Source organism: Nycticebus coucang, chromosome 1, assembly GCF_027406575.1.
Source record: "Nycticebus coucang isolate mNycCou1 chromosome 1, mNycCou1.pri, whole genome shotgun sequence".
Lineage (NCBI taxonomy): Eukaryota > Metazoa > Chordata > Mammalia > Primates > Lorisidae > Nycticebus > Nycticebus coucang.
In genome coordinates this window covers 2286112-2306497 of record NC_069780.1, presented here as the reverse complement: position 1 = coordinate 2306497, position 20386 = coordinate 2286112, and the positions used below count along the sequence as shown (strand labels likewise).

Genomic DNA, 20386 nt, shown 5'->3' with positions numbered 1-20386 from the left:
ACAGAAAGGAACTGACTTGAACCTGTGAGCTCATCAGGGGAGGGCGCTGCGTGTCTGGGAACCCGCGGGACTGCTCCGGCTTCTCAGTCAGGGTGGCCCCCGGGAAGTCTGCCGCCCTCTCACTGCCCCGCGTGGCTCTAAGTGCTTTTCCATTAAGGTCAGGAACCTAGCACCGGAGATGCCATTATCAGCCCATTTACCTACCAGCGAGGACTCCGGCGCTGAGGGCCCGTTCCAGCGTCCAGGCGCCCAAGCACCTGGCATGGAGTTGACAGACGCGGTGACGTGACTTTCTGAACGCCCACTTCAGTGCCACGTGGTCCCCTTGGCTAGCTGGGGACAAATGCAGTGTAGGAGGACCCAGAGTAGTTCACTTTCAATCGGAGTAAAGATCTAATAAACTGGGTGTTACTCGGTCTGGAAGTTATCTGGTTCAAATTGTCTATGGAAACGAAAGGCCCGCCTATTTTTTACCTTTCAACTATCATCAGACCTGAAAAGCACCTAAAAGCGGAGCCATGAGGAGAAATGACTACCCCATCTTCAATTAAAATGTGATTCCCTGGGAAACTCTAACGTGACAACAGCAAGAATCATTCTTTGTAACTGCCCTATTTTATATCTATGCCATTAATTTATGCATATACTTTTATTTATCCACATAGTGATTAACAGCAAGATCCCTGAAATGGAAAAGGCCGGAGTAGCTGTCCTAAGTATGACAAGAAGCTGGGGGAAAAGTGCTGGGGAAGCTACTGGGTAGCACATTGTACCACCCATTCTACCTGAGCACCCAAGGCTAAGGAAAACCCAGGAAAGGTCAGGAACGTTGGCAGCTGCTTAGAGGAGTGAGACAAGGCAAGTCTCAGACCTTCTGCAGGAGGGGTGTGCACCTTTAGTCCTATGGGATTTGACAGAGGCTTGGGCGTCAGCAGAACTCCCTGAATGTGGTTTCCACAGTAAAAGCAGTACAGTGCAGGAATTACAAAGAATGTAAGCATTGGAAAGTGAGATTTCAAATCCCAAGTCTGCAGGTTTCTGGTTGTGAGAGACTAAGAGTGTACTGAAGGTAAAAAGAGCCAAAAGGTAACCCGGGCTCTTCTGTCATTAAGTCCTGCATAATTTTCCATTTTCCTACATAAACTGTAGGTGACAAGGAAGACATCACAGAAAAGCACTTTTGAAAACACCTTCCTGATTTTGGTCTACAATCCCTTAACTGAACCCTTGCAGGCAAATGTTTTAGAAAACATTTTACAAAAGAAATGTAAAATTTCAGAATTCAAGACTTTATAAAAGAAATACAGTGCATCTACTGTATACATTAAGTAACCACTCCCACTCCCCCAGAAGTGTTAAATTAAATGAACTGATATTTTGCAGTGAAACATAAGTTTTAACATTAGTGGATAAAGACTATTAACCTCAGGTCATTAAGTTTGCACCGAATTCAAAAAAATACTTCGTTTTCTGAACTTTTCAGATTTTCAAAGTACATGTAAGAGAGACATATGGGGCACCCAGCCAGTCATGAGCATGCTAACATCTTAACCCTTGCCAGAAATGTTACTATACTTCAGTTTGAGAATTATTTTTCTCCTGTGGGAATTCTGTTATACCTAAAAAATGGGACAGGGTCCTGACTAGCTACTATACAAGTTTACTAAGAAAACGCTAAACCAACCCAGGAAATGAGAACAAGGACAGAAAAAGCAGCCGGCCTTGAACACTGCTAGTAAGCCGTGGTTCCTGCCCATGCATTTGTCCACACCAACCCAACTCCTTCAGTAAAATGTGTATCACCTTAATAAACTCTGTAATATATTTCCCCTTGCAACCTTCTTTGGTGCCTAGAAAACAGGGAGATGGAGAAGCCATCTTAAATGCAAGAGTAAGGAGTTAGGGTGCTTCAAGCAAATCTGAAATGTCAAAGTAAAATAACACAAGAGCACAGGAGTGGCCAGATGTATACAGATTAACAAAGGAAGCTACACAGTATGTTTTGCTCGTAAAGGTTAACTGAGGTCAGCAAAAAATGTGACACTGAATTCATTATGCTGTTTAAAACAGGAGTATGTGCAATCTTGTAGTAAAACTTTTTTTTTTTTGAGACAGTCTCAAGCTGTCGCCCCAGGTAGAGTGCTGCAGTGTTACCACTCACAGCAACTTCAAACTCTTGGGCCTAAGTGATCCTCCTCCCTCAGCCTCCCAAATAGCTGGGACTACAGGCACAAGCTACGCTTGGCCATTTTTGTTATAGTTGTCATTGTTGTTTGGGGCCCCTGGGCTGGATTCGAACCCACCAACTCTGGTTTATGTGGCCAGAGCCTTAGCTGCTTGAGCTACAAGTGCCGAGCCACTTCTATTAAAAGTTTTAAGTCTTAAAGTAGTAACTATTCAGAATATTTATGGTGAAAAATGCATCATTCTAAATGTTATATGAGGAATTAATCATTTACATTAAGTACAATGGAGGTAGGTCAGTCCCTGAAGTCGCCGCCCAAGCCGCCCCAGCCACCCCAGTGCCACCTAGGGCCGAGGTCTCCGGCAGGCGGGAGCCAGGTGCTGACCGGTGCGGCGGGGGCAGCCAAGCACTCCTGCGGCTCCGGCTCTGGCTCTGGCTCTGCAAGGGCGGTGGCTTCCTGGCTTCTCCATGGAGCTGGCCTGCAGCGCCCAGATGCTCTGAGTTTGTTGCATTTCAGAGAAACATCAAGAAACCATGAACAACATTAGTAATGAAGAGTTCACCACTTGCTTGATGAAGGTTTTACTGCCAAGGACATTCTGGACCAAAAAATCAATGAAGTTTCCTCTTCTGATGATTAGGATGCCTTCTATGTAGCAGACCTCGAAGATGTTCTGAAGAAACACCGAAGATGGCTAAAAGCTCTTCCTCTTGTACTCCCTTTTATGCAGTCAAATGTAATGAAAGTAGAGCCATTGTGAAGACCCTCGCTGCCATTGGGACAGGATGTGACTGTGCTAGCAAGACTGAAATACAATTGGTGCAAAGTCTCTGAGTGCCTCCAGAGAGGATTATCTATGCAAACCCTTGTAAACAAGTGTCTCAAATTAAGTACGCTGCCAATAATGGAATCCAGATGATGACTTTTGACATGAAGTTGAGTTGATGAAAGTTGCCAGAGCACATCCAAAGGCTAAGTTGGTTTTGCGGATTGCCACTGATGATTCCAAAGCAGTCTGTGGACTCAGTGTTAAATTTCGTGCAACACTCAAAACCAGCAGACTTCTTTTGGAACAGGCAAAAAGAGCTAAATATTGATGTCATTGGTGTCAGCTTCCATGTAGGAAGTGGCTGTACTGATCCTGAGACCTTCGTGCAGGCAATCTCTGATGCCCGCTGTGTCTTTGACATGGGAACTGAGGTTGGTTTCAGCATGTACCTGCTTGATATTGGCAGTGGCTTTCCTGGATCTGAGGACGTGAAGCTTAAATTTGAAGAGATCACTGGTGTAATCAACCCAGCATTGGACAAGTACTTTCCATCAGACTCTGGAGTGAGAATCATAGCTGAGCCAGGCAGATATTATGTTGCATCAGCTTTCACACTTGCAGTTAATATCATTGCCAAAAAACTTGTATTAAAGGAACAGACAGGCTCTGATGATGAAGATGAGTCCAGTGAACAAACCTTTGTGTGTTACGTGAATGATGGAGTATATGGATCGTTTAATTGCATCCTTTTTGATCATGCTTATGTAAAGCCTCTTCTGCAAAAGAGACCTAAACCAGATGAGAAGTATTATTCATCTAGCCTATGGGGACCAACATGTGATGGCCTTGACCGGATTGTTGAGCGCTGTGACCTGCCAGAAATGCATGTGTGCGACTGGATGCTCTTTGAAAATATGGGTGCTTACACTGTAGCTGCTGCTTCTACTTTCAATGGATTCCAGAGGCCGACTTTCTACTATGTGATGTCAGGACCGATGTGGCAACTCGTGCAACAAATCCAGAACCCCGACTCCCTACCTGAAGTAGAAGAACAGGATGTTGGCACTCTGCCTGTGTCTTGTGCTTGGGAAAGTGGAATGAAACGTCCCCCAGCAACTTGTGCTTCAGCCAGTATTAACGTGTAGATATCATTCTGTAGCTGTTAACTGCGAGTTTAGCTTGAATTAAGGGATTTGGGGGGACCATTTAACTTAATTATTGCTAGTTTTGAAATGTCTTTGTAAGAATAGGGTTGGCACTGATGCAGCAATATGTAAGATTAGGAGATGGGGTCACACTTATCTGTGTTCCTATGGAAACTATTTGAATATTTGTTTTATATGGTTTTATTCACTTTTCAGACATGCTATGAAAGAGCGCCCCTCCGCTGCTCAGCAAGCATTTGTAGCTTGTACAGTGGCAGAATGGGCCAAAAGCTTAGTGTTGTGACCTGTTTTAAGAATAAAGTATCTTGAAATTAAAAAAAAAGTACAATGGAGGTAAATGAACCTAATTATCAAAATACAGTTAATGTGTGTATACTTCTTTACAAACAGCAGATGCTTTCTAATAAGTACTGTATGCAAAGTAACAAGGTGTTTATAAAGCAGACAGTCAACATCACAGACAAGCATTTAAACTCCTCAACTCTTCTTCAGCAATAACTTTGAGCAACTGTGGCTACTACCATTAAATATTCTCAACCAGAAGGTCCGAATACAAATGCCTCTAACATAAATACCTCTAAATAATGGTACTCTGAGAATAGTTCTAAGATTTCCTTTAGGAGCTTAGACATCAGAGTAAATGATTCTCCAGATTTATTAATGTTTCTTAATGACATATAAAGAAGACATTAGATAACAGCTAGGTGGAAAGGCCAACAAATGATTCATTATTTTGCTGACAATTATTCTCGTCGTACTACACACTAAAGAAAAAAAAAAAAACACTGACTTCAAGTTCAGGCATATTAGAGTTTTTAAATCTTAGTCCAAATCAAGACCACATACAATTTCTGAGCTTTAGCTTTCTAGTATGTAAGTCACTGAGATACCAACACAGGGTTGTTATGAACATTACAGAAAATGATGTGTAACATTTTAAATGTTCAACATGTTCTATATGCCATCAATATTTCCCTTGGAATGTGTTTAGTTTGGGACTACCTATAGCAAAAACAAAAACTAATACAATGTCAGAATTCATGGCCAAACATAAGTATTTATTAATCTTTTCTTATAAACATTCAGTTTCTTCCTTAAAAGAAAAACCTAGAATTTAAATATTTCCCATCCTTTCACATACAAGTCTGTACACATTTACATCTTTCAAATAAACATACTACAGATTTTCTGACATTCAGCATCCCCTTTTAAAATAAAAATGATAAAGCAATTAAACTTTGATAAACAACTAGAATTTGCATTATCTTGACATAGGTTATAATTTAGAGCCCATGTTCAATGTCCTATCTTAGAACACAATTTCCCCCTCCTAGCTGTTGTAATACAGAACTGTATCCCCAGGAGAGCAGGATGCCCATCTTTATGTGTTCTTTTAACACCTCCACAGTGTAAAGGCTACCCTTATGCTTCCATTACACGGCAATGGCAGTATTCCTCTGTTTTTGTGTTCAGAAATGATTTCTGTTCAATCTTTACATGTTCTCATATTATATATTGTATTCTCTCTCAACCCCAGTTTCATACACTGTTGCTAGTGGTACTTGTAAGTAACAAATGAATAGGAAAAGTTCAAGTAGAACAAAAGTCAGTGTCCTCTACAAGATTAGTGCCTTCACCGCCCGCATCATGCATGTACAAAAATAACAAATACAATTTCATGGCTATAAAAAACTATTTTCCCTAAAAATAGTCATTTCTGCCTGCAAAACAATTTAAGGAGAAAAATGTTTTAAAATCAAAATACACTAATCTATTTTACAACCTGCACATCTAAGTATTTCAGAAACAAAAAATAAAAATAAAAATTGTGCAAAACTGTAACAAACACCCACCTATAAGAATAATATATGAATAAATTATTAATAAAAATTTTAACTTTCTATCATTTATAGTCTCAGATTTGGTTGATATAATTTAAAGAAAGCTGTCAACCAAAACAAACTGAAACCTCTGTATTGAAATTAACAGTAAGCACTGAGAATCTCTAACAATAAAGACCTGCAAAATCCACCTACCTGCTTTCTTTTCAAGTGTGTGCGGGGGTGTGTATGTGTATATATGCACAACTGTGCACAGGTGTGTGCCCACATGAGGGATGAGGGGGCAAACATACAGCTGGAAAAGGCCTATGATTTTGCTATCTTTGAGAATTGTAATCCAAAGTTTTCTGTTGTATTGTTTTACATGAAGAAAAACCTGTATTACACTTACAAAACTGAGAGTGCCCAACATTTTAATCTATATTTGCCTTTTGCCAAAATGCGAACCAGTTTGATTATGAGTGACAGATGCGAAGCATAGCTTGATAACTTCAAAATGAATTGTGATTAGTTTATTAGGAAAGCCTTAAAAGTTCAAATCATCTGCCATCAGAATTTTTGTTACATTTTCAAATTAAACTTTTCCATTCAATCTTGACATAGCTTTACCTCTAAACTCTGATCAACTCACTCACTTAAGCTGATAGCTGAATAATGGTGATTCTTAACATTATGACAAAATAATTGTGGTAATTATTTAAATTATCTTACAGTGGTCCTTGAAGTACAGATCTGTGTTTCTAAAAATTGGTATATTCTTTCCTAGTCCTGTTAAGTTTCAAAGTAAGAGAAATTTTCTTATTGGTATGCAGTCACATTTCCATATTACAAATGTACTTTTGGTCCCACATCTTCTGAAAAGACATTTAAAATTTTAAGTTACAGATAATATAGGAAATGGTTATATAGTTCTAAATATTTTGTGAAATATAGGCTTAAAACTCAGCATAATACATAAAACTTATTCCAATTTCTTTGTATAATAATCCCCACTCTTTTTTTTTTTTTGTAGAGACAGAGTCTCACTTTATCGCCCTCGGTTGAGTGCCATGGCGTCACACAGCTCACAGCAACCTCCAACTTCTGGGCCTAGGCAATTCTCTTGGCTCAGCCTCCCAGTAGCTGGGACCAAAGGTGCCCGCCACAACGCCCGGCTATCTCTTTGTTGCAGTTTGGCCAGGGCTGGGCTCGAACCCACCACCCTTGGTATATGGGGCCAGCACCCCACCCACTGAGCCACAGGCACTGCCCAATAATCCCCACTCTTTAATTAAAATCAAATTATTCATTTAAGTGAAAACTTTCGTTTATAAAAAGATAAGGGGCAATAGAAGGAGGCTGCTGTGAGCTGTGATGCCACAGCACTCTACCGAGGGTGACAAAGTGAGACTCTGTCTCCAAAAAAAAAAAAAAAAGAATAGAGGTAAAGGCTATTTCCTTGAACTACTTCTATGTTAAATATTGGATCCATTTTTGATACTATGCATTCAATCAAAATTATAATACAAGAGTCAAGATAAAATTGAAACAATTTCAGGAAAACAAAGAAAATAGAAAAGTTCTTAGTTTTGTTTTAATTAATATGCTATTTAATTAGAAGGTAATTGAACTGAATTTTTTTAAAAGTAAAACCTACACATCCAATGATATTGTCCACTTCAGAATGACATTGGAATTTATTCCTTTATTCAAAGATGATACCAATGCTTAAAATATTTTCTTCTGCAAATTCTAAAGCTATGCAACATTCTTTTGAACATCCATAATGCTTTAGTTCTGAGAGAACAGCTAAGTTATCATACTTTGGTGATTAAAAGAGGTCATATTAAGCTGCCAAATATGTGGTGCAACTACAACAATAATGCAATTGATTTTGAATCAATGATGCAACTGATTTTCCTGCCTGGTCACAAACTGACTCCTGGTGTCACTAGGAGGATTCAAATGCACCACACTTTGTACATGGCTGAGGTGAGCAGTGCCCAAGTGAACCACTCTCAAGATCAACTGTCCTGTGGATGTTCAGATGTGACGCAATCATTCTAAAAGAAAGTTCTACAACTTAATATATATATCTCACATATTGTACTATTTCGGTGGTAATCAAAACCTCTCTCAGAGAGGGTGTAGACAAGGTATAAAGGAAATGCTATTTTGCTATTTTCCCATAAGCAAGGAAAATGCTAACACATAACATGGAGTCTTGTGATTATGTACAATATAAATACTCACATCATCCATGTTTCCTGATAAGAGACTGTAGTGTTTTATCCATCCTGATAAGCCGGGCTGTAACTCAGTCTTAGATCTATTACACACTGAACACATCTACCTGATACATTCTATGCTGACCATTTAGAATTTATAAATGACTAACAGAGGGAAAGTAGAGAGAAACAATCTGAAATCTTTTGGTTTAAAGTAAACCAAGCTCCCAAGTCTCTCCCAGCTAACACTTGCTTACTGCACAGTGCAGTGTGACACCCTGGTGTTTATGGGCAAGGGAACATCAAAGAAAGACAGCAAAGAAAGACAGTCACCTACTCCCGACCAAAAGACGTTCACTCAGTTAATTTCTCTCTACCACAACTTTTCTCCATTATCTAAAATAATTCCAAAAACTTGCTTCATATTAACATTAACCAAAGTACCGTGACTGACAGTAACACGATTAGTGCTTTATATTTTATGGGACGCTCTTAACAAAGGATGAGAAAACCGACTTTGCTTTATATTCACGTATAAAAAGCAGGAGGAAATAATTATCCTTGTTATTTATAAATTAAAGAACTCTAAAAAGAACAAAATAGACATTTATAACCAAACTCTGCTGCAAAGCCAAGTTTTGATTCTTATTTTTAAAAAGACATCTTACTAACTTTCATTGGAACCAACCAAATCAAATCTTTTTATTAAATCAGTTCTTTCTCATATTCTCTGTAATTTCCTTACTTGTAGCCATATAACACCGTGTACAGCACCAGGCCTTCTCCTAGTTAACTTCCATCTTTTTATTAAATCAGTTCTTCCTCATATTCTCTGTGACTTCCTTACGTGTAGCCATATAACACCATGTACAGCGCCAGGCCTTCTCCTAGTTAACTTCCAGGCTTTGTTATCCTCTATATACATACGTCCTTATTTTCTAATAATTCTAAAAGAAAAACTCAGAAACAGGCACCTGAGATTATGGCACAGGGAAAATAATCTTCTATCTATATACAAAGGGAGAATGTGCCTACTACTAAACATTAATTTATAGAAATATTTTTACATTTTTTACAGCATACTACTATATAAGGCTTAAAAGAGAAAGAACACGTTTTCACTATTCTCTTTATACTTGGCTATTTCACAGGAAGTCAGATGCAGACTGGAAGACTATTTGTGTAATGCTGTGCTTCATTTTCCCAAACAGGTAAGACTCAGAATCACTTAACACCAATTTTATTTCTGAATCAACCCACAGTGGTTGTTATTATCTACTTGGACACTAAAAGATTGCTTAACTAAGTCAACTAGTTCTCAATGCAGTTTATAAATGAACTATACCAATAAATGTCCAATGTATTTGCCTCTGTCAGGCTCTCTCCTGTTACCTGCACTGTTGGTACCTGGTTAATAATTGCTAGAAAGGAAATGGAGAAGAAGGCAGCTCCTGGTGTTCATAATTGTAATGGCATTAGATTGTACCACTGCTCTATTTGTTAATGGCAAAAACAAATTGATTTCATTTTATATTCTTTTCTATTGTTTTTAATCTGTACAATTTCAGAACAAGCATTTCTATTCTACAAGGAAAAAGTCTATGTTTCAACTGAAGGAATATAATTCTAACTGAAAAAAGCACATTTACCAGAAATGACAAGATTAGAACTAGAAATCTAAAAAGGATATCTCTTAAGAATAAAACTGAAGTAAAAAAAATTAGTAACTTTTTAAAAACTAAGTATGTGAACTTGTTACTTAAGGTAATAACTCACTAGGAAGTCATGACAAATAAGATTTAAAAGTTATTAACTACTTAATTAGCATTTTCATTATTTGATATCACTGCAAAGAAAAAGATTTCCTTTCACAGTGGAAAAATCAGAAGTCAGAATGCTTCAAATTGGGCCTATGATAAGTTAAGAAGGTACTGTATCATTTTAAAATGATAGCCAAACATCAGCTCCATTCACTGAATGGAAATGTTAAAAAGTGATCAATTTCCCCAAACAGTCCTTATATTCTATATTTAATGTCTATACTTAAAATTACTAATTTATTTTTAACTTCTCATGGAAGTTGCTTCCTAAAAAGAAGTCTCTAAGACTTGTTTATAAGTTATTGACTAAAATCTTCACACCATCCTATTCAAGGGTTTTAAAGACAGGATTTTCTAGAACTTGACTTTCCATACTTAATTTCCCTTCCCTCACCGGCCCCCAACCACACATACTTCTATCACCTCCTCTTCAAAGGAGAAGGGGCTTCTGCAGCCCCTTATGACTCTTTTGGCAATCGCTAAGAAACCTCACAGTTCAGCATCACCTCTGAGGATGGCAATCCTATGTATGACCTGAATTATTCACCTACAGTGTAGTTAACATGTGGAAAAAGCCAAAATGCGTATTACATTTCAATATCCTCAAATCTCAATATCACAGATTATCAGGAGATGGAAAAAGAACTTAAAGCACTTGTTGAACAGAACATACTACTGTCAATATCAAAAATAATTAAGAAACACTGATTTTTTTATGTTCTACATGCATATCTTTATAAATTACATTTCTTCAAAGTAGTAAAAGCTGGAGATCACCAATTTAGGTAAACTATGGCTTTTGTCACAGATATTTGTCACAACATGCACCAGTAAGTGCCCTGGGAAGTAATCCTAACATTGTTTCAAGCCCTGTTCAGTTCTGTGCCTATATCTGTGCTTTGTACCTCAGAAGTGAGCCCGCCAAGGCACTTAAAAACTTAAGTCTTTTGGGGACTTCAAAATGGGCCACAATTTACATAACACAGAACTCCATCCATTGGCAGTTTGATCAATGACCATTTCCTTTCAGCACACAATATTATTTAAAAACTCCTCAAGTAACCAAAACCAAGTTAAAAATATATATATATCATATGCTACTAAGACAAAATTTACCCCACTCAAATGTATAGAGAATGTCCTTGCTTTCTCTGGCAACAAAAAATGGTTTTATACATTCAGAATAAAGAAGAAGGACCCCAAACAAGCCCCAAATCTAAGACAGAAATGATCCAGATAAAAACAAAATACAACAGAACCCCAAAGACACTGCATGCTGCATCATCTGAGGAGCGATCTCCACAGCTCTGCGTCCCTCATCTGTCCTTTGAGGTGAGTTTTTCAATCAGTTCCTGGAGTGGCGCGAGTTCTCTTCTATCAATAAGGTTGAATTCCTATGCAGGATAAAGAAAGGCAGAGCAAAAACATCACTGGCATCTCACTGCAAAGCAGATCGCCATTCACATTTGTTGGAAATTAGCTTTTGAAGTAAATAAAAGTACATTTGATTTTTTTTTTCTATTCACCAGCTTTGAGTCCTGGGCATAAATCACTTGGCCATTCCTGATGTTATTTTTTACACCTGTCATATTAGCGTAAATCCCTCTATCTCATAAAATTACTGTAGATACTGTCACATTGGATGTTGACCATGTCATGTGATGCCTGGCACTAAGTACCAGTAAGTGGCAGTTGCTGCTTCCTGTGGAAAGGATAACCTGGCAAATTTAAAAATGTGCATCATCAGCCAAGCAGAGACCTAAAGGAATGAGCAGTTCAGGCCAGCATGCACCCTGCGTGAAGGGTAAAGGGTGCTGTGAACCAGCATCCCCGCAGGCAGGCACAGGACACGGTGTGCGGTGACAGGCATAAGGGGCATTCACAAAGTTAAACTGAAATGCTGTGAAGAGCAAATAAGAAAGCCTGAATTCAATTTGTGCTTTTTTACAAGTTCCATTCTGCCACTTCAGTTCACTTATGAACACTTCTGATCTTCTGCCAAGGTGAGGCATTCTCAACTACCAATTTAATTCCTTTATTAGAATCTATTATATGCCAAACACTACAGTAAATGCTGGGGAGAAGCATCAGGTGGCATTTAATACCATTGACAAGGCTCACCCCTAAGATATCTGGGGTCTGGGTGAAGAACACAAATGCGCAGATTATACGACTAGATTGCTAAATTGTGCATTGAACTATTATGGTGCCAAATAAAACACATCCTGTCCTCCTACTTTGACAAATACACATTCATCACGACCTGGAAAGCAGATTCAAATCTAGAATTCTCAAAACTCCTTAGGATTCTACACTTGAAAGGAGAGACAGGAGGACAGCCAGCCCCAGGTCCCTGACCTGTGGCCCTCAGGAAACCTCCCTGCTCTTCCAACCCCATCTGCCCTGAACCTAAAAAGGTCTCGTGCAGGTCAGTATGGTTTCCTGGGCTGGTGCACAGGTAACAAAACATCTGCCTGCCCTCATAAACAGCAGCCACAGAGCACACAGTGAGAGATGTGACCTGCCCTCAAGAGAATGGACAACAAGAAAAGACCCCTGAAGATGCTAGAAATGTGAGCAGGGTACCTGTGGTCTCAGATACCCATACGTGCAGCAGAAGGGATTTAGGCGGCGATGTTCTGGGCCCTGTGGCCTCCTTAGTCTAGGAGGAGGGTACAGCTGTAGAAGGCCTAAGGCAGGTGCCCCCATTCACAGGGCGATGCTGTGTACCTGATAGTAAGCGACTCACAGTGCTCTGAGATGCAGACAGAATGAGATGCAATCCATGCTAGGTGCTCACCTCCTAGCACTAGTTGGGAAACATAGTGTACTCTAAGATCACAAAGTAAAGTAAAAATAACCCTTTGGAGGGAAAATAACACTCTCCTAAACCACCAAAACACAGATGCAAGTTTTGGGACAACATATTTTTCGTTCCTATAGGTCTGGAGATGGAATAGCATAGTAAAGTGATTCTTCATAACAACAGTTTTGGCAAGTTACAACCTTCTAAAATGTGTTTTCTTTCCCTTTTTTTAAACAGAGCCTGACTCTGTCATCCAGACTAGTTGTGACATCACAGCTCACTGCAACCTCAGTCTTTTGGGCTAAAGTGACCCTCTTGCCTCAGCCTCCTGAGTAACTGGGACTATAGATGCCTGCCACAACACCGGCTAGTTTTTCTATTTTTAGCAGAGACAAGGTCTCGCTCTTACTCAGGCTGGTCTCAAACTCCTGAGCTCAGGCAATTTACCTCCCTCAGCCTCCCAGTGTGCTAGAATTATAGGTGTGAGCCAGTGCGCCCAGCCTCTAAAATGTGTTTTCACAAATGAAATTACTAAAATATGTTTTCACAAATGAAATTAAGACATAAAAATGTGTGTCTTCAGTGTGAGGCGTATGTATTAACATAAAACGAACAAAATTCTCTTCAGTGGCAATGGAAAGTGGAGAAGGCATTTATTAATATATGCCTTGGGCTTTTCCTGACCAACAGCTTATCCATTTCCACCTCTTTTTCACTTTTGCCTGTTACTTCTCAAATTATTACAGCAGATGAGACCATCCTCTTAGGTCTGCATTTTTTTTTTTTTTTTTTTTTTTGAGACAGAGTCTCATTATGTCGCCCTCAGTAGAGTGCCGTGATGGCATAGATCACATCAACCTCAAACTCTTGGGCTTAAACAATTCTCTTGCCTCAGCCTCCCAAGTAGCTGGGACTACAGGTGACCATCACAACACTTGGCTACTTTTTTTTTTTTTTTGTAGTTGTCATTGTTGTTTGGCAGGCCCGGGCTGGGTTCAAACCCACCAGCCTTGGTGTATGTGGCCAGCGCCCTAGCAGCTGAGCTATGGGCACCAAGCCAAGTCTGCGTTTTTTTGAAGGCTAGTTCTTAGAGAACTAAACAAAGGGGAGGTCAACCAGACAGACAGATCAAAGAGTAACAAATCTTGGAAATAGAAACACTCTAATTAATTTTTTTCTTCAGACATAATGGACAGTCCCTAACTTAAATTTTAGAATGTGGTTTTTAAAAGAAAGGGAAAAAATAAATTGTAGTGCATACACACAGTAGAATATTATACAGCCGTAAAAAATAATGAAATTCTGCCATTTACAACAACATGGATGGAACTGGAGAGCATCATGTTAAGTGAAATAAGCCAAACAAAGACAAAGCTCACATGTAGGAGCTAAACGGTAAAAACGCTTGACTTCATGAGACAGGGAGCAGAAGGGTGATTAAGAGAGGCCAGGAAGGGTAGCAGGGAAGAGAGGATAAAGTGGGGATGGTTAATGGGTGCAAAAATATAGTTAAGTTAGATAGAAGGAGCAATATCTGATAGCACAACAAAGTGGCTACAATCAATAAGTTAGGGTACACTTTGTAAATAACTAAAAAAGTACAACTAGAATATTCCTAGTACAAAGAAATGTTAAATGCCTGAGGTGACCGATGGATACCCCAATTGCCCTGATTTATTAGTTCACACTATATGACTACATCAAAACATCACTTGTACCTTATAATGATATACAACTATTATGTACCCATAATTAAAAAAATTTTTTTAAAGAAGAGGAAAAAAGGATGTGATATTCAAAACCCATTTCTAGAACCCTTTTCTGCTAAAAAAAAAGGTCCAGGGGGCGGCGCCTGTGGCTCAGTCGGTAAGGCGCTGGCCCCATATACCGAGGGTGGCGGGTTCAAACCCAGCCCCGGCCAAACTGCAACCAAAAAATAGCCGGAGCTTTGTGGCGGGCGCCTGTAGTCCCAGCTGCTTGGGAGGCTGAGGCAAGAGAATCACTTAAGCCCAGGAGTTGGAAGTTGCTGTGAGCTGTGTGAGGCCACGGCACTCTATAGAGGGCCATAAAGTGAGACTCCGTCTCTACAAAAAAAAAAAAGGTCCAGGGTGGACAGGAGCGGAGGGCTGAGGGAGTGCAGGAAGTACCAATGTCCGAGAGGCATGTCTACCTGCAGAGCTACAGAACCACTCGAGCTTCTCACTCGCTTCTGATGCAAGAACCGATGCAAGACCACTCAGATCCATTCTAGATCTCAGACGCATCCTCTCAGATGCCACTGCAGGCCATCAACCCGGAGACTAAGGAATTTCAGAATCAGAAGGCCCGTCCTTCTTACCATTCATGTGAAGTGTGGAGAGGACACAGACTACAGGAGGCTGGACTCCACCTGACAGCACAGATGCATGCCCACCTTAACACTATGAAGGTGAACACCTAGCACAAAGCATGAAAGGCCTCCTTATCCAACTTACCTGGACAAAAAAAATAAAGTGCTTGAAAGATGTATTGAGATGCGCTTCCTCCTGCAGCTGGATCACAGGGTCAAAGTGCTGGTGATAAATGTGTGCATAAACCCTGAAGAGGCGCTTCAGTATAGTTTTTGCCACAGACATGAAATTCTTCGGAAATGGGACACCTAGTAAAGAGATAAGAAAAGGCAATGTGAATTTGCCATAAATAACCAACACCTTTCAGAAGTTCTCAACATTATCATGAATGAAAATAAACTTCAGGCTTGGCGCCTGTGGCTCAAGTGGCTAAGGCGCCAGCCACATACACCTGAGCTGGTGGGTTCGAATCCAGCCTTGGCCCACCAAACAACAATGACGGCTGCAACTAAAAGATAGCCAGGTGTTATGGTGGGCGCTCGTAGTCCCAGCTACTTGGGGGGAGGGAGGGGGGTGGGGGTGAATCGCTTGAGCCCAGGAGTTGGAGGTTGCTGTGAGCTGTGATGCCACGGCACTCTATCCAGGGTGACAGCTTGAGGCTCTGTCTCAAAAAAAAAAAAAAGAAAGAAAAGAAACTTCAAAGCTTCCAAGAAATAAGAAGTCGTCTTCACTATGCCCTTCAGTATGTATAGCACCCCATTTCACTAAGATGAAACAGACCCCTAGGATGGCAGTGAAGCTAAAAACTCACTCAGATCCTTGGATTTCTTAACACCAAGAATGTTGGTACAAACGTGCTGAACACAATTAATGCGCTGGCTCTTTTTGGTTTTATGTACACTTCCACACATTTAGTGTTTTAAATAACATAAGTTTATTACAATGATTAACTGTACAAATACGTAATAATGAGATTTTTTCCTATGGAAATTATTACTACTCCAGGTGTATGTGTGTGTGTGTATGTATGTATATATACAAAATGAGCTAGTCTGTGCTCAATTAGACTCAATGTTTGTCTATTAAAGCACTTATACAGCATTAAAAAAATACAAAACTAGAAAAATACAAAATCCCTGTGGAGGAAAAAGAACTCTTGTACATTAATGGTGGGAAAAGAGATTGGTGTAGCCATTTTGGACAACAGGATGGAAGTTCCTAAAAAATTTAAAAATAGAACTATCATATGACCCAGCAATCCTTCTTCTGGATATGTACCCCAAGGAAGTGAAATCATCACATCGTAAAGATACCTATACTCCCAAATTCGTAAAGATACCTGCACTCCCAAATTCACAGTAGCCAAGATATGGAAACAACCTAGGGGTCCCTCAACAAACAAGGGTAACACAAGTGTGGTGTTTCTAACACACATGCAAACACACAATGGAATACTATTCAGCCTTTAAAAAGGTGATTCTGTCATTTATAACATTCATAGAGCTGAAGGATGTTATGCTAGGTCAGCGGTTCTCAACCTGTGGGCCGCGACAGGAACTGTATTAGGGCCACAGCATAAGGAAGGGTGAGAACCACTGTGCGAGGTGAAATAAGACTGACACAAAAAGAAAAACACTGCAGGACCTCACTCACATGTGGAATCTTTTTTAAAAAGTCAAATATATAGAGAGAATAAAAATGTAATTACCAGGGGCTAGAAGTGGGGGAGCAAGAATAGGGAGATATAAATCAAAGGATATGAAGTAGCAGATAGGCCGGGGCACGTGGCTCACCTCTGTAATCCCAGTACTCTGGGAGGCCAAGGCAGGAGGATTGCTTGAGTTCAGGAATTTGAGACCAGCCTGATTCAAGTGAGACCCCATCACCACTAAAAAATAGAAAAAATTAGGCTTGGCACTCATAGCTCAGTGGTTAGGGCACTGGCCACGTACACCTGGCCTGGGCCTGCTAAACAATGACAACTACAACAAATTTGTGGCGGGCGCCTGTAGTCCCAGCTACTTGGGAGGCTAAGGCTACAGAATTGCTTAAGCCCAAGAGTTTGAGGTTACTGTGAGCTGTGACACCACAGCACTCTACCAAGGGTGACATAAGTGAGAATCTGTCTCAAAAAACAAACCAACAAAAAAATAGAAAAAATTAGCCCGGCGTCAAGGCGGGTGCCCATAGTCCTAGCTATACAGAATGCTTAGGGAGGATGGCTTGAGCGCAGGAATTTGAGGTTGCTGTGAACTATGACGCCACCACACTCCAGCTTAGGCAAGAGTGAGACTCTGACTCAAAAAAAAAAGTAGCAGATATATAGGATGAACAAGTGTGAACATCTAATACACAACATGAGGACGCTGGTGAAGAAAAGTTTCTTATATTAAGGATCTTTGCTGAATGAGTAAATTAGATGCTATTGCTGGGGGGGGTCCCTGTGACATGATGGATATGTTTATTTGTTTCACCATAGTAACCATTTTACTATATAAATCTCATTACTTCATATTGTATACCTTAAATATACATGATAAAATTTATTTTTAAAAATATATATAAAATCCCACATGCCAACTGCCACAAAAACCAAATACTAGTACTATTGGGTTGAGTGTCATCACATTGCCTACTGGTCATTTAAAATATTGTAATTCAGAAGGAAACAGGATGAACCGAAGTAAAAGGGCATTCTAAAAAATAATGTACACTCTTCTGAAATATTAACATCAGCTGGTTATGGTGGCTCATGCCTACAGTCCCAGTACTTTGTGGGGCCAATGCAAGAGGACCACCTTGGGAGGAGGCCAGGAGGTCGTGCCCAGCCTGGAAAACACAGAAGACCCAGTCTCTGCAAAAACAAATTCTAATGAGGCGGGCATGCACCTGTCGTCCCCGCTACTCAAGAGGCTACACTCAAGTCAGATAGACAACCTGCTTATTCTTCCACTGGGTGAACAGACTTCTGTGCCTTCCCTTGTAAATTTTATAACATACACATACATCAGCACAGCCAAAGAACTCTCCAGCTAGACAGTGCAGGAGAGAGAACAATTCCAGAAATACATAAAATTAGATAAATCAAGATAAATCCCAATTATATAAAATAATTATACCAATTTTTGATGGAAATAAGGTCTCATCGTCCAACTGGTCCTGAACCCAAGTCATCAGGTAATCAATGTACTTTGGTGCAGAGCACTTAATAGGCTTCTTTATGTTTGTTCCATCTGCCCAGTGATACTCATATCTGCATTGGAAAGATAAAACACAGAGTATCAGTACATAATACATGGATGTGGTATATAATGAATATATACAGACATTTGTCTTTTTTTCTTTTTAGACAGAGTTTCACTATGTCATCCTTGGTAGAGTGCTGTCGTGTCACAGCTCACAGCAACCTCAAACTCTTGGGCTTAAGCGATTCTCTCGCCTCAGCCTCCCAAGTAGCTGGGACTGCAGGCACCCACCATAACACCCGGCTACTTTTTTTGTTGCAGTTGTCATTGTTGTTTAGCAGGCCCAGGCCGGGTTTGAACCCTCCAGCCTCAGTGTATATGGCCGGCACCCTAACCACTGAGCTTTAGGCACCAGGCCTATACAGACATTTTTCAAACAATCTATTTTTCCAAATAAAAATGCATTTTTAACAGTGGACTGTTTTGCATTTATTATAATTCAAACTAAGCATTCCCATTAAATTGACATTTCATGTTTCTATATCACCCTCATGTGTATGCATTTTCTTACACAGTTTTCTCTCATAGACACCATTTATATTTTAGAATCACATATTACTGCAGTAGAAAAACTAGATTACTTCCTAGTTCTACTATGACCATTTTTAAACTTTATGTTTTTTCTTCCTTAAAAATGATTTCTCTGGCTGGGAACCTTGGCTCATGCCTGTAATCCTAGCACTCTGGAAGGCCAAGGTAGGAGGATCACTTGAGGTGAGAAGGTGAGACGAGCCTGAGCAAAGTGAGACTCCATCTGTACAAAAAGTAGAAAAATTATCCAGGCGTGGTGGTGGGTGCTTATAGTCCCCACAACAAACAAACAAACAAACAAACAAACAAAAAAAGGAGCAACCCAAACAAAGAGGCCTATAGGTTTTAGGTATTAGCAGAATACTATCAACTTTCAACATCCTGAGGCTTTTTGAGAAATAAAGAATTGTAGGCTGCACAAACCTCTGGAGCTCACTGCCAGGTTCCATCCAGGGTGCCAGTTATCAGGGCCCAGGACTGGCCAGGTCTCCAGCCCCGGCTTAGCTATGTTACAAACAAGGACCACTGTGCTGTCTAGCTCTGGAACAATCACCCTTAAGTGCCTGAGGGCTATTCGCTTTAGCAGAAGGGAGAGGGAGAGAGAGAGTCTTGCAGGGATTGAAGCAGTTTTAGTAAGAGAATAAATCTTAGCAGTCTTTCGTAAAGAGGCGCCGTGCAGGCGTTCTGTAGGCAGGAAAAGCAAAGAGTCACTGTGAGCGAGTCTGTGAAAGAATGAGGGTCCCTGACCACCTTCTCCTGCAGCTTCTTATAGACATGATCCTGGGGCTCTTGCACCACAGGTGTGGGGACTGCCAGTCACTGCTGTTCTTGTCCCTCCCCACGACTTTATCACCAAGGTGTCATATTACTGAGATGTTCGGGTGTTTCTTATGATTACTGAGTGTTCTGAGCTTAGCTCTCACTTTTTCTCGCCATGAGCTATATGTCTACTACAGCTCGCAACTGTAATTCCCTGATCTATTCTTTCTCTTCTGTCACATTTGCACTTCCTTCATTTTCTAGCTCTATTTTTACCCTCAGTGATTTTTTATTCTACTTTTGACAGACTACTCTCTTTGAAATTCATTTCTGTCATCAAACTCTGATTTTGTAAATTGCAAACTTCAAAACAGTCACTTTTTTTTTTTTTTGGAGACAAGAGTCTCATTTTGTCACCCTGGCTAGAATGCTGTGGCATCACAGCTCACAGCAACCTCAAACTCCTGGGCTCAAGCAATTCTCTTGCCTCAGCCTCCCAAGTAGCTGGGACTACAGGCGCCTGCCACAACACCCAGCTATTTTTAGAGATGGGGTCTCGCTCTGGCTCAGGCTGGTCTCCAACCTATGAGCTCAGGCAATTCACCCGCTTTGGCCTCCCATAGTGCTAGGATTCCAGGTGTGAGCCACTGAGCCCAGCCTACCATTTCTTTTTTAATGATAATAAACAAAGTCCTCTGAGCCATTATTCAGACCACTGTGCAAGCC

At 40.3% G+C, this 20386-nt stretch overlaps 1 protein-coding gene and 1 pseudogene across 2 annotated transcripts in view; one reads left to right on the top strand and one right to left on the bottom strand.

Moving 5' to 3' along the window:
* The first annotated feature begins 2719 nt into the window (after positions 1 to 2719).
* LOC128566702 (ornithine decarboxylase-like) lies at positions 2720 to 4433 on the top strand (annotated as a pseudogene).
* Positions 4434 to 4773: 340 nt separating this feature from the next.
* The window catches only part of MOB1B (MOB kinase activator 1B), a 57311-nt gene continuing 41698 nt past the window's right edge, over positions 4774 to 20386 (bottom strand). For both annotated transcript variants that reach the window (XM_053562328.1, XM_053563019.1), the window contains exons 4-6: positions 18245 to 18378; positions 15270 to 15433; positions 4774 to 11383 (exon numbers count right to left, since the gene is read on the bottom strand). In XM_053562328.1, the coding sequence (XP_053418303.1) occupies positions 11306 to 11383; positions 15270 to 15433; positions 18245 to 18378 (376 nt within the window). In that variant the 3' untranslated portion in view covers positions 4774 to 11305. The remainder of the gene's footprint in view (positions 11384 to 15269; positions 15434 to 18244; positions 18379 to 20386) is intronic.